Source organism: Gekko japonicus, unplaced genomic scaffold (assembly GCF_001447785.1).
Source record: "Gekko japonicus isolate JY-2015 unplaced genomic scaffold, Gekko_japonicus_V1.1 scaffold2838, whole genome shotgun sequence".
Lineage (NCBI taxonomy): Eukaryota > Metazoa > Chordata > Lepidosauria > Squamata > Gekkonidae > Gekko > Gekko japonicus.
In genome coordinates, this window is record NW_015170359.1 from 99,752 (window position 1) to 114,904 (window position 15,153).

Below are 15,153 nucleotides of genomic sequence, written 5' to 3' on the forward strand. Positions count from 1 at the left end.
CGGTAAAAAACTAGTACCTTGGAGGTACTAGTTTTCTGAAACCGCGGGGCAAGGGTGGGCGTCTGATCGTGTTTCCGGTGGTAGTTCTGGCGCCCGCCCATGTCCCCTTGCAAAAAGGTTTGTTTTTTTTCAAAGTCTCCATGCATGCGCACAAGCACCCAAGGGAGCATGCGCACATTTGAGTTTAAAAAAAACACCAACCCCGTTTGCCCCGCGCCCTGCTTCTTTGCTGCGCCGCAGGACTGTGGAGTGATCAGCACCTCCCCCCTACCACAGGGCCTCCACGGGACCACCCCTGGTAGGTCTGCTCGCACAACCCCGCGGTTTTTAGCCCCGGGGCAAACAGCCACGCTTCCCCCCACATATTTTCCTGCCCGTGTGCCCGCAGCCATTGTTAGCTTAGCCCTTTGGTTCGCAGTCTTATCTTGGGTTGAGTTAACCCTAACCCTTTTTTTTCCCAGTGTTTTTCCCAGTCGAGGACAGCCAGGTGTCTCTCAGGCTGGGGACCACCAGCAGGGATTAACAACCCTCCCCTAGGTCTTTATTGATCCATATGAAAGGGTATGTCTCCCTCTGCTCTTACAGGTGTCCTTGAATGAAGAGGCAGCTGGATGGGCTCCTGAGACAGGCGAGGCGCCGTCTGAGAGCGAGCAGAGGCATCCCTTCATGGATGTCAAAGAAGAGGAGGGCGGAGAGGCCAGCCTGCTGGGTAAGGAGGGCGGGAGGCCTTCCGGGGCCTGAGATGGAGGAGTGTCAGAAGCGCCTCCTGGGGATGGGCTAGTCAGCAGTGGCTACTTCTCCCCCTTCAAGAATCTGAATGGCTGGTCGCTGTTAAGTGAAAAATTTCACTCTTGGGGTATTCTCCTCAAGCGCTTTTGGAAATGGGTGGTGACCGAGCTAAGTTAGAAATTAAGCAGAGGATCAAGGACACCGAACGCCAACTAGATCTACAGGTGTCTCCAACTTTTATAGCGCCAACTAGTAATAAATACATTGTTGCGCAGGCCCCATATTTAGATGTTCTGGAGTCCCGCAACCTCAGAAGGGCTTACACTTTGGCTAGATGCTCTGCCTTACCTTCTGCAGTTCTTGAGGGCAAATTTAAAAAATTACCCCGGACAGAGAGGTTATGTATGTGCGCGTTGGGGGAGATCGAATCTCAGGAGCATGTATTCTTAAGGTGCCTGTTATTTGAAGAGGCGCGCACAAAACTAATTGAGCCTTTTTTGGCAGGCACTTCTGATCAGGATAAGATGGAAAACTTGTTTTTTAACCTTGAACATACAGCGCTCCATCAGATTGCGAAATTTTGCTCCTTGGTTATAAAAGCTCATCAGTGCCCTGGTTGTCACTCGGGTTAGGACTGTACGATTTTAACTTTTACTGTTTCCAAGTCATCTTAGTTCTTTTCCTTTTATCGTGTTTTATTGTAATCTTAAGTCTGGTTTTAGCAACCAAAATGATTGTATAATGTTATTTTTTAGTACCTAGTTGCACTTTGGAAATTTTACTATTAGGCCATTCTAGTTTATTTGTATTTCTATGGTTTTGTATTGCTGGCTAGGTGCCGTAACAATAAAATTCATTCATTCATTCCCCCTTCAAGAGCTGCTTCCCTGTCCTTTGATTCCCCTGAGGACTTTTTTTAAAAATAATTTAATAACTTTTATCAAATAAATATAAAACAATTGATACAGAGAAACCCAAATAATACAAACCATTTAACATTAATAGTATTATTGATATTAGAATCAGTATATCTATCTAAAACGTAACTATTTAAAACTCTTACCGTGTTTTCTGATCACACAGTTGGGTTCGCAACCATCTTGTATAAATGTAAGAATCTGAGCTCGACTGGCTAGTATTTATTGATCAGAATTAAAACATACTCTAAATCTGGGGTTTACAGAACAAACACTTCAGATGAAACTGAATAATCGGGAATAATTCCATTCTGTGCCATGTAATTTATGACCAGAAACCATTTTTCAACAAAAGTTGATTGATCGTTTTTATGTTCAAGTTGTAACAGTCTATCTGTAATTTTTTCTAAAATAGAGCAATCCCATATCTGAGACCTCCATAACGAAACTGAAGGCGCTGATTTGTTCTTCCACTTTGAAGCTATTGCTGCCTTTGCGGCAGTTAATGATGTGACAATCAAAGTCTTTCGTATCTGTGGAATTGGAATATCTTCCCAAAGATTAAGCAATATTAGCTCAGGTCATAAAGGGAGTGTAAAAGGTAAAGGTAAAGGTTCCCTTGCTCGAAAGCCAGTCGAGTCCGACTCTAGGGTTGCGGTGCTCATCTCCATTTCAAAGCCGACGAGCCAGCGCTGTCCGAAGACGTTTCCATGGTCTTGTGGCCGGCATGACTAAACACCAAGGCGCACGGAACGCTGTTACCTTCCCACCGAAGTGGTACCTATTTATCTACTTGCAATTTCTTGCTTTCGAACTGCTAGGTTGGCAGGAGCTGGAACTAGAGACGGGAGCTCACTCCGTCATGCGGCAACCCGGGTCTCGAACTGCTGAACTACTGACCTTCCACAGCCTGCAGTTCAGCGTCTTAACCACTTGAGCCACAGCAGCTCCATTAAGCAATATTAGCTCAGGTCATAAAGGGAGTGAATACCCTGTTATTAATAGAATCAATTTCAATCTCTCTTGCCAGAATTTAGCAGTATAATAACATGACCACCAACAATGATAGCCTGTCCCCCTTCTCACCACACAACTTCCAGCATTTTGGATTTTTAGAAGGATTAATATGATGTAATTGTAAGGGGGGTAAATACCAATGGGTGATTAGTTTGAATGCTGTTAATCTGGGAACACTAGCTTTTTAACGCCATGAAGGATGAAGTCCATATAAGAACATAAGAACATAAGAACATAAGAGACGCCAATGTTGGATCAGGCCAAAGGCCCATCCAGTCCAACACTCTGTCACACAGTGGCCAGAAATACCAGTGCCATCAGGAGGTCCAGCAGTGGAGCCAGGACATTAGAAGCCCTCCCACTGTTGACCCCCCCCCCAAGCACCAAGAAGACAGAGCATCACTTGCCCCAGAGCCCCTAGCTATACCTTGTGGCTAATAGCCACTGATGGACCTCTGCTCCATATGCTTATCTAATTCCCTTTTGAAGCCGTCCATGCTTGTATAGCGTCCATGCTTATATAGCGTCCCATTGCATATCAGTAATAACCGTGGAGCAGTCTGATTGCCTCAAGAGAGGGGCTGGTAACTTAAGAAGAGCCCAGGTGGTCAAAGCCCAAGTCCCACTGACTCTTTCCTACATGGGTCACCTTTGGGCCTTCCCAGTTCTCCACCCCACCCCACCCCGCCATCCCTCTCCAGAAACCAGGGTGGTTCTCTTTGAACTGTTTGGTTTGTTTAACAAGGCTTTTCGGAGGCTGAAAGCCAACTCATGCCCCATGTCACACGTTTCTGGATTTTATGACACATTTTTGTACTTCACGGTCAATCACAGCAAATCAAGAGGAGAGGGTGTCAAGATATTGGCCCCTTTAAATTCCCAAAGTCTCTGCAGGAGTAGTATACATGGTGTTTGTCCATAAGAATTAGTTAGCTAGCACATTCAGCCCCTACACCTGATACCAGTTACCGGCTAGGAAAATGTCTGCAGCTGGGTACTGTCAGAATGTCAGTATGACTCGACAAGATCTATGACAGGATTATATCTACGTCAGCCACGTGCTTGCCCCTGTGAAGTAATAATGAATTGACAGCTCGTCTGCCATAAATCAGGAAGCAAGACAAGCCAGGGACCTTGCTGGAGTGCTCTTAATTACTGGAGGCTGGTGAAGATCAGTTCCAGGACTGGTTCAACCGGAGAAAAGAACTTTGATACTTGGCCCCAGCCCAGCTTTCTGCACAGGTGCTTTGGGCAACGTCCCAAGGGATAAGTATTAGTTTAGTTAGAATAGCTTTCTGTTTATCTGTTTGTGTCTCGCTCACTGAAGTTTCTCCCTAACTTGTATGTTTTTAAGTATTTGTTTATAATAAATCTACATGTTTTAATTGGAGTAGTCACTAATCCTTATCACCATCAAAAGGTACAACGGAGCTCTCTAACGAGCCTCCTGCTATTAATCTCAGTGCGCCGATGAGGACGACCCTGGGAGAAGGTAAATTCATACCCTGTAGTCTCTGGGAGTAGGCCGGGTTAGGGCAATAACATTAGAGGCGGCAGGCTAGTGCCGTAATACAGGGTCAGGGTCATCACAGAGGGGCTGTGGTTCAGTGGAAGAGGCTGACCCGGAAACTCCAGCTGGTACAGAGTGCAACGGCATGGGTCCTTACAGGGACACCATGTACGGCACACATCCAACCTGTGCTGTGTGAGCTGCACTGGCTTCCAGTGGAGTACCGGATCAGGTTCAGGGTTTTGATATTGACCTTCACGGCCCTAAATGGTCAGGGATCTACGTACCTTCGGGACCACCTCTCCTGGTATACCCACAGAAGATGGTTGTGCTCTGTAAATAAAAATCTATTGGTGGTCCCCGGCCCAAGAGACATCCAGCTGTTCTCTACCAAAGCCAGGGCCTTTTCTGCCCTTGCTCCAACTTGGTGGAACTCTCTGCCAAATAACATCCGTGCCCTGCAGGACTTGTGACAGTTCTGCAGGGCCTGTAAGGCAGAGATATTCCGCCAGGCGTGTGGTCGAGGACAGCAATGGTTCCATCCTGGCACTCCCCTCCCCCTCCCCCCCCTCCTGTGAGATAGTGGCGTTACTGGCTTCTCTTGTGCCATCTCCAGCTATATTTCTCTTGTTACTGGGTTTTTTTCTTTTTCTTTCTTTAAATCCCCGGAGGGATATTTTTATTTTGCAAATACTACAAACTACAAAGAAATATTAGGGAAGGGACTACAACTAGGGATAAAGGAAAGCAAACCACACTAACCTAAAACCCCAAGAGGAGGAGATCTTTTCACTTTAGTAAAATTGTTAGTACTATAAGTATTAATATCACAATTACTTGTAGAGTTCTTGCTTATAACAGTTCGTTATTTGTTATTTTATTAGCTGTTATGAGAGAAATTTCTGATCATCTTATTATTCTTCGCGTCAGAAGGCCATTTTCCAAGTCCTTCTGCCTTTACTTCGGCTTTCTATCTCTGAAATCATATACCACTCTGGCGGGTCTGTTTTTTTTTCTTGTTTTAATTAATTTTTATTGATGTTGTACACCAGCTCTGAGCCTGGCTGGCCGGGGGAGGGCGGATGAAAAATCTAGTTCAATAAATACATAAATAAAGAGCCTCTGTTTTGTGTGGAGAAGGTCCCAGGTTCAGTCCCTGCCGTCTCCAGTGAAAAGGACCAGGCACTAGGTAATGTGATAGACCTCCGCCTGAGACCCTGGAGAGCTGCTGCCAGTCAGAGTAGACAATACTGACCTTGATGGACCAAGGGTCTGATTCAGTGTAAGGGAATTTATGCTATGCTAGGGATTATTAGGAAGGGTATTGAAAACAGATCAGCCAATATCATAATGCCCCTATATAAATCAATGGTGCGACCTCATTTGGAATACTGTGTGCAATTCTGGTCACCACACCTTAAAAAGGATATTATAGCTTTGGGAAAAGTGCAGAAAAGGGCAACTCGAATGATAAAGGGGTTGGAACACTTTCCCTATGAGGAAAGGTTAAAGGGCTTAGGGCTCTTTAGCTTGGAGAAACGACGACTGATGGGTGACATGATCGAGGTTTATAAGATAATGCATGGGAAAGAGCAGGTAGAGAAAGAAGTACTTTTCTCCCTTTCTCGCAATACAAGAACTTGTGGGCACTCCATGAAACTGCTGAGCGGTCAGGTTAGAACGGATAAAAGGAAGTACTTCTTCACCCAAAGAGTGATTAACACATGGAATTCACTGCCACAGAAAGTGGTGATGGCTGTAAGCATGGACGGCTTCAAAAGGGAATTAGATAAGCATCTGGAGCAGAGGTCCATCAGTGGCTATTAGCCACAAGGTATCGATAGGGGCTCTGGGGCAAGTGATGCTCTGTCTTCTTGGTGCTTGGGGGGGTCAACAGTGGGAGGGCTTCTAATGTCCTGGTCCCACTGGTGGACCTCCTGATGGCACCTGGTATTTCTGGCCACTGTGTGACACAGAGTGTTGGACTGGATGGGCCTTTGGCCTGATCCAACATTGGCGTCTCTTATGTTCTTATGTCTCTTATGTTCTTAATTTCATATGTGTTCCTGCGTGTTAATGTACACAGCAAGTCACATACGAACTGAAGTGGAACAAAAATCTTCAGCCCCTTTTTTCCTTGAAGTGCATATACAGATTTTGAGGGAGAGGAGGGAAAGGTAGAGGGTAAAACCGGCTCCATTGCAGAGCCAAGCCAGGTGAAAGGCGTGTCCAGTTCCTTACTATGGGGTTAAAGGATGCTCTGAAGGAGGAATCAAAACACTGTCCAGGAAACTGGAGTGACCAGTCTGACTTGGTTTTCTTGCATGGCTGCTGACAGGATCTCTCTCTTCATCCCAGCAGGAAGCTTAGGGGAGACATCTGGGGAATTACAGAGGTCATTATCAGAAAATGCTAATGAGGAGGACTCTGAAGGTGACTTTAGTGATCCAGATGGCATCAGGAGGAAGGAGAGAAATTATACGGATGAGAAGAGGGATAAGCCCATTCCGTGCCAAGGAGGCCGCTTCCATGAAATCCCAAACCAAGATGAAAGGTCAGCGAAAGACAGAAGGAAGGAAGACCTCCATTCTAACCAGAGAATCCACTGCAAGGAAAAAGAAAACGAACGGGTGGCTTGTGGAAAAACCTTTACTCAGAAAATGAACATTGTTTCCCAGGAGCAAATTTGCTCAAAAGAGAAACTGTACAGTCGCTCAGAGCACGGGAAAAGCTTCAGTCGTGAAACAACCCTTTCTTCCTATCAAAGAATTCACTCAGGTGAGGAACTGAATAAACACTTCTTTGATTCAGCGTTAATGTACGTTTAAACTATATATTAATGGAAGAAACTACTGAAATATGCTCTGTTGGGCTGAGGACAGACTGGCAGTATGAAGGGCTGTCACGGCTCAGGTGGGGTGTCACCTGACGCTGCCACCACTCTGGTTCCAGGCTCCTCTGAGAAGGCCCAGAGCACCCTCCCAGGCCTTTAGACCTCCCTTTTGGCCGAATAATAGGCGTGAGGACCAGGCAGAGTGAACAATAAAAATAGTTTATTTTATAGGAGGTCAAATAAACAAGGTGCAGAATAATAACAGTAAGTGGGTGAAAAGAAATCAAATGCCTTAACGCCTCTAAATATATGCTGTCCCTAGCTCACTATCAAGTGGCCTTAGACTACTCACCCTTCCCTCAGGATGAGGGTTTCTTCCCCACAGCAGCCTCAGTCCTTTCTGGCTCTGTTCCCTGGGAAGAAGAACAGTTTTCCCTCTTGTACCAGTTCCTATATTCCCCAGCCCTCTTCTTCCCTATTGGTCAAAATCGGCGCCAAAACTTCCAAAGGCCTTCTGGGATTTGTAGGCCCAGCCTCCCTTACTGCTAGCCAGGCTCCCTGGGCCTAGTAGGCCTCTGGTGGCACAGCCCAGATCATGACAAGGACGGGTTGAGTACAGTTGGGGAACGCTTGACAGCTGTGGCTGTGTGAACCGGCCCCTTTAATCCGTTAGTGAAACGTGCCTATATCGGGACAAACTGCCAGTCTGAACTCAGCCTTGAAAAGAACTTCAAGAGAAGGTCAGGTTTCCTCGCATGGATGCTAATAGGGTCTCTCTGTTTATTCCCACAGGGGATGATCAGCAGAAAGAGGAAAATGAGGAACTGCATGAGGTATCATCTGTAAAAGCCAAGAATCAAGTGTTGAAAGGAAACTTCAAAAATCTAGACAGAGCAAAGAGACAAGAAGGAAGTCACTTGGCCGAGAAGAGGGGTCCACCCTATCTTTGCCAAGGAGGGGATGTCTGTGAAGTAATGCGCATAGTGGAGGAAAGATACAAATGCTTGGAATGTGGAATGGGCTTCTCAGATCAAATCCAATATAATACCCATTTGCAAAAGCACAGTGGAAAGAAAAGACCTAAATGTTCAGAGTGTGGAAAGAGCTTCAGTTGCAGATCAGCGCTTTTGAGGCACCAAAGAACCCATTCAGGGGAGAAACCTTTTGAATGCTCAAAGTGTGGAAAGAGCTTCAGTTGCAGATCAACGCTTTTGAGGCACCAAAGAACCCATTCAGGGGAGAAACCTTTTGAATGCTCAAAGTGTGGAAAGAACTTCAGTTACGGATCAGAGCTTTTGAGGCACCAAAGAACCCATTCAGGGGAGAAACCTTTTGAATGCTCAAAGTGTGGAAAGAGCTTCAGTTGCAGATCATCGCTTTTGAGGCACCAAAGAACCCATTCAGGGGAGAAACCTTTTGAATGCTCAAAGTGTGGAAAGAGCTTCAGTTGCAGATCAGAGCTTTTGAGGCACCAAAGAACCCATTCATGGGAGAATTTTGAATGCTCAAAGTGTGGAAAGAGCTTCAGGTGGAGAAGTGACCATCAACGGCATCAAATGACCCACATGAGGAAAAACAGAGGAGCCACTAGGCCTGTGACAAGAGCTCCTTTCATATGTCATACATTAGCTGCAACCATACAGTCCACACAAAAAACATAAAAACACAGGAAGAGCTTGCACCAGCACAAAAATCTTACCATAGCCCTAAAAACAAGCAAACAAAATTGAAATGGGAAAGAAACGGTATAAATGCTTGGACTGTGGAAAGAGATTCATCTGTTTTTAAAGCCTCAAATAGATCCCAAAGGGAAGAAAGCAAAGATGTGCTGTGAGGGTGGAAGGAGATTCAAGACCAGCTCTGTCCTCTGTAAACATTGGGAAATCCACACAGGGGAGAAACCTCAGAAAGACTGAATGTGTGGCAATGGCGTGAGGAAGAGATCAGACCTTCATGTTCTTCCACACAAGGGTGAAACTTTCCTATGATTTATTCTTAGGAGGCCCTTCTGTGATCACCTAGGCATTGAGAGCTTAGGCTGTTGTGAGCATTTCAAGGTTTCACCAGTGGGATTAATTCAGATTCAAAGGAAAACTCCATATGTTCAGAGGGTCCCCGAACAATATCCAGTATCCTAGAACTGGGTGGGTTTCCTTGGAGTTTGAAAATGAATATTTTGAAATAAGAATCCCCCTTAATTCTCACAGTGTCAGGAGGGAGAAATAAATTTTTCTGTGTTCTGTTTGGGTTTTTCTTATAAACTGGTGGCTGGAAAATGTTTAAAACGATAGTCCATTGCAAGGGTGTTATGTGTTTTTAAACACTGACTGTAAAATTTTAGAAAGAAATCCTCTTGCTTGAGCCAAGCACCTTCCACCTTGTCTGATCCTCAGGCATTCAAGATCCAGAGTGTTGTGCTACAGCTGGGTGGATCTGGGTTCCAATCCACACTTGGCCAGTCACAATACACTCTACGCTCATGTGTCAGGGCTCTTATTAGGACTGCAAGCAACTGGCTTTTATCTGGTTACCACCATTGCTACTTCCTCCACTTCCTTCACCCCGGGGCTGCTGCTACTGCCTCTGCAGCTGCATTGAGAGCCAGTTTGGTGTAGTGGTTAAGTGCACGGACTGTAATCTGGGAGAACTGGGTTTGATTCCCCACTCCTCCACTTGAGCCTGCTGGATGACCTTGGGCAAGCTGCAGTTCTGGCACAGCTGTTCTTGAAAAAGAGCAGTTTCTGTCAAGAGCTCTCTCAGCCCCACCTACCTCACAGGGTGTCTGTTGTGGGGAGGGGAAGGGAAAGGAGTTTGTAAGCCGCTCTGAGACACCTTTGGGTAGTGAAGAGCAGGGTATAAATCCAATCTCCTCTTCTTCTGATAAGCACAATTTACATTGGGATTGCCTTGGTCTGCTATTAACTTCGAGACCTGATTAGTATGAGTCACACACACATTTGGTCACACACAGACACACAAAGATAGGAAGGGGGCAGAGAAAAGAGATGTGTTGTGATAATGCAAAAGGGAAATTAAAAGGAAATTATTTTGCCAGTTTGGTGTAGTGGTTAAGTGCGCGGACTCTAATCTGGGAGAACCGGGTTTGATTCCCCACTCCTCCACTTGCACCTGGCTGGATGACCTTGGGCAAGCCATAATAACTCTGGCACACCTGTTCTTGAAAAAGAGCAGTTTCTGTCAAGAGCTCTATCAGCCCAACCTACCTTACAGGGTGCTTGTTGTGGGGAGGGGAAGGGAAAGGCGTTTGTAAGCCGCTCTGAGACACCTTTGGGTAGTGAAGGGCGGGGTATAAATCCAATCTCTTCTTCTTCTGCATCATTCTGAAAAGTTTTTTTTAAATTAGATTTCTCTGTGTCTCTCTGGGATTTTATTTTATTTTATTTTTAAAAGACCCTGAATAAGAATTACAACATTTGGACTGGATTCTATTGTTTAATGAGTGGAAGTAGGTGGCTAAGGAGATTCCATAAGGAATGTTAAGAGTTTAAAAATACATGTATGGTTCCATATGTTCCAGTTCAACACGTCCCTTCTCTCCCCTCCCACCTCACTGGCTCCCATTCTTCACATTAACCCACATCTTTGCTTTTTAAAATGTTTCATTATTGTCACTAGCACTGAGTGGACTTCACCCAGTCTGAAATTAACACCTTATTTCCCTCGGAGAGATCCCTGTCTCCATTTCTAACAGATTTTTAAAAAGAAACCTAACAGCACAGCTTGCAATCTTTATTCGTGGAGTTGATTGAGAGATGCATGTTACAGAAGAATTTGCAGAAATCGTTCTAGTGAAAAATACAACCACAAGTGATGATGACCTCTGCAAGAACTTGTTAAGGGCTGGGGTCTGTATAAAATTGGTGCTGGCTGGACAAAACTGGTGAGTCTGGCCACAGATGGGGCACCACAGATGGTGTGGGGGAAAGCTGGAGTTGCTGCAAAGCTTCCTTGATTGAGTCCGTCCATCTCATGTTGGGTCATGAGCCAGTTTGGTGTCGTGGTTGAGAGTGGTGGACTCTCTAATCTGGAGAACTAGGTTTGACTCCCCACTCCACATACAGCCAGCTGGGTGACCTTGGATCAGTCACAGTTCTCTCAGAGGTGTTCTCAAGAGCAGTTCTCAGAGCTCTCTCAGCCTCACCTACCTCACAGGGTATCTGTTGTGGAGAGAAGAAGGGAAGGTGATTGTAAGCTGCTCTGAGACTTCGAGTGAAGAGTGGGGTATAAATTCAACTCTTCTCCTTCTCCTCACTGGTAAGCACTTAAAGTAAATGACTCTTGAAAATATTAGGCGCCATGACAAAGTTTCTAGGGGTCATGGTGCCTGGGGTTTGTCAAGCCCTGGTGGAGAAGGTCTCTGCTGACTCCCCATTGATTCCTTAGCGTAGGGCACGGTCTCTTTCTCTGCTGCTCCCCCCCCCCCTTCGCTCAAGCAGGATTCCGGTTTTGTGGGTTATCCCAGAGCTAGAAGAATCACAGCGCATGGCTGGGCAGAGTTGCACCCTGGCAAGCACATGGCAGTCAAGGACTTCAACAAGGGTTTGGAATGCCCCTTTCAAGAAGGTTTATTGATTTATTTTTATTTAAATCACTCTTATGCTGCCTACCCACCCAATCAGGATCCACAACATTAAAATATTTAAACCACTAAAATGCAGGTAAAATGTAAAAATCAATGCAAAAAGCACATAAACAACAACACTATAAGGAGAGCCATTAACTGTTTTGGGGGTATACCGGAGGAAACAAAAAAGTGTTTACCTGCTGGCAAAAGACATCAACAGAGGGAGACACGAATTTCCCTGGGGACAGAATTCCAGAGTTTTGGTGCCACAACAGAGAAGGCCCTTTCTCGGGTCACCACCCATCTAGCCTAAGGTGGCAGGGGCAACTGAAGCAGAGCCTCTGAGGATGACTGGATTGAGTGGGTGGGTCAAACAGGAGCCTGGCACCATGGTTGAAAAAGCCCTGCAAAAATGGCAGAATAATCAAAATACTCTGGAAAGCAAAACAAAAGGGCATTTATTGCAGAAGTGTACTGGACAAACCTTGTCCTCCTTTTGCGAAGTGTAAGTCTTAAAGGGGAGGGGGGAAGAAGACAAGTAATCTCTGTGGACTAGGACCTCCTTGCGGGATTTTGGCTGTCATTGTACGTTGCTTGGCAGCCCCAAAGAATCCAGCCAAGGCCTTCATGCCCTGTGGGAAACTGAAGGCTTTCCTAAGCACTGAGTGGGCGTGACTCCCTCCCTGCATTCTTTACTCCATTCTGTTTCCAGCCTACTCTGTCACTGGCTGAGCATGAACAGAGCGCCTTCCTCGCCAGCCCCCACCCAGCAAACCCTTTTGCTGCTGCTGTTCTTGGGGTTTTTGGCCGTCAGGTCGCCGCCGGCCCCGCAGGGTTTTCAGGGCCAGAGACGTTCAGACTGTTGCCTGACATTCTGGACCAGAAGATGGCGCTCAAAGGAAGCTTTTCTCTGCCCACAGTTTGTTGGCCCTTTAGGGCTTGAGAGGGTTAAAGCGATAGTTTCCTAGACAGGCGGCACAAGTCCCCCCCCACTTCCGCCTTTGGACCGGCTTCTCTGGCGGGAGAGCTGGAGGACCGAGGCTGGAGCCGGACCGAGGGAGCCGCTTGGAAGGGTAAAGAAGAAGATCTGGGGGGCGGCGGAGGAGGAGGGAGAAGAAGAAGACCCGGATCCGTCCCTCTGAACTGTTGCGAATCTGCCGCAAGAAGCCGGGAGGGGATCCGGTTTCTCAGAAATCTTCCTGGTCTCTGCAGATAGGAAACCCCTGCTCAAGGCACCGGAGAGCCGGGCAGGCTGGAGTTTCTCCAGGTCACTTGGCAACCCCAGTGGGAAGGGCGTGTGGGCTTCAAGGCAAGAGCCTGGTAGGGCTGCAGAGGGCTTTGCGGTTGGGGAGGGGGAATAGAGCTGGCCCCGTGGAGACACACCCTCCCCCCCCCCCCACTGTACCTGTCCTCTCGGGGTCTTCTGTTACTGAGCTTCTTCGTGGGGTTAAAAGCAGATTGAATCCCCTGTGGCGTCTCTGGGGGGAAATATAGTCCTGGTTGGCAGATTTCGGCATCCGCCTTTCCAAAAGGAATCTATTTTCTCTGTCATTGGTAAATGGGATTCCTTTGGAGCAGGAGGTGTGTGCGAATGTAGCGAATAATCCCTCCTTTGGGGATGGGGTGGGGGTGTTGTATTCCATGGGATTCCTGTGGGGCCATCAGGGCATCCCACCTGCCACCCCGATTCCTTTTTTCTCTTCTGATTTGTAGCTTTATCAGCTCCCCCCCGCCCTTGAGTGTGCAGATCAGGAGAGTCCCAAACAGAGAACTTGGGTGTGGAGAGAGATTGGGAATCCCTTTTCTTTAAGGCGTGTTCCTCAAAGTAAGAGGTCAGATGCCTTAACTGGAGTGAGTGGAGGCTCTTTTGGGGTAGGAGGGAAATTCTCGGATGACGGTATCCTCTTTGATAGGGTGCACCTATTTCTGCTGAAGATTCCCACCTGAATGTCTTTTCTCTGACAGCATAAGGAACTTTTCAGGATGTTTTCATTAAGAAGGGATCCTGGTGTAATTTTCATGTTAACTGATAGATGAGTGGTTGTTTTTAAAACTATTCTTTTCTGTTTGCAATCTGCCCTGAGTATTATTGAGAAAACGAGGACTGAGATGAACCAAAGAGGTCAGCAGACCAAACGTGGGGATGAGGGAAGGCAACTTCTTGCTGACAAGACAGTTTCACAGCTCTTCCAATGAATGGCGTACACATATTGGCAAGGCCAGCTGGTTAAGTTCTGTGGGTAGCCATTAAAATAAATCCTAAACCTTTTAGGTAAATAACTATGGCTGCGGTCACACGGAGCATTAGGCACGCTAGAGGGACGGAAGATAGGCGGATTTTCCAGGCGCGATCTCACCACCACATCTGGGAAGCGTCGAGCTCCTGTGGCGAACCCGAGGCTTCCCGCGGAAGATGCGCAGTAAAAAAACTAGTACCTCGGAGGTACTAGTTTCCGGAAACCGTGGGGCAAGGGCAGGCGTCTGATCGCGTTTCCAGTGGTAGTTCCTGCGCCCACCCATGTCCCCTCGGAAAAAGGGTTTTTTTTTTCAAAGTCTCCACGGATGCGCACAAGCACCCAAGGGAGCATGCGCACATTTCAGTTTAAAAAAAAACAACCCAACCCCGTTTGCCCCGCGCCTTGCTTCTTTGCCGCGCGGCAGGACTGTGGAGTGATTGGCACCTCCCCCCTCCAGTGTGCTACTGGACTGGAATTTAACTGAGATTTGTTATGGTATAAACTTAATATCTGGATTAACACATATACTGCCAGAAGCATAAAGCATAGTCCACACTTGACAGATATATATCGTAATAGCTACACGGGGGGGAGGGGATGTTTTCCCATTTATTTCTGAATGTTGCCATTTTTATGTCATATCTTTTGTTCACTTCTTCTTCTGTGTAGCCCGTTACTTCACTATCCTACGTGGTAAGGTATTCCTGACAAGTGATGGTTTATATGATACTGGGAAACGCTGCAACAAGGCTCAGCTGTGACCCCGCATTTTCCTGCCCGTGTGACCGGGACCGATGACTCTCTTAACATCTATGAGTCTGGTTATGGAGACAACAATTAGTGGGTATAAAATTACCTCATAGTCCCCACTGGTTGGCAGTAGAGAAATCTTACCCTACTGGCTAAAAGTGTACTTATCTCGCGCCCCTCCAATATCATATGGCGATGGATGTTTGCTAGATATTAGTTGAAATGATCCTGTTGAAATCCGGATGAGGATAGCGTATTTTGGTGAGGGGATAGCAAGGGGTTGAAACCTCACTAACAATGAGCGCCAAATTGTCTGGCCAGCAAACGGGATACCACACAGGAAGATAGTACTGGATCTTTCCTGTGATCTGATTGACTTGCTCCATATGATGACTTTGCTGGTGGGGAGGAATCCCGATGCCCCAGCCCCCTTTGAAGAGAGACAGTTATTCCTGTCCTCAATGAACAATACTGGACCTGACTGAAAGGAGCCCAATGGAGTCTGCTCTTGGGCTGGTGAGAGAGAAGAATGTTGATAGATGGAAGAATGCCCTGGGGTGTATGTGTTGAGTTAG

General features: G+C 46.6%; 1 protein-coding gene across 1 annotated transcript in view; it reads left to right on the forward strand.

The window, feature by feature from the left end:
* Window positions 1-692: 692 nt before the first annotated feature.
* The window catches only part of LOC107116313 (zinc finger protein OZF-like), a 17,810-nt gene continuing 3,349 nt past the window's right edge, over window positions 693-15,153 (forward strand). Inside the window, exons 1-3 of the mRNA XM_015418218.1 lie at window positions 693-709; window positions 6,532-6,951; window positions 7,799-8,534. Coding sequence (XP_015273704.1) covers window positions 6,834-6,951; window positions 7,799-8,534 — 854 coding nt within the window. The 5' untranslated portion in view covers window positions 693-709; window positions 6,532-6,833. The remainder of the gene's footprint in view (window positions 710-6,531; window positions 6,952-7,798; window positions 8,535-15,153) is intronic.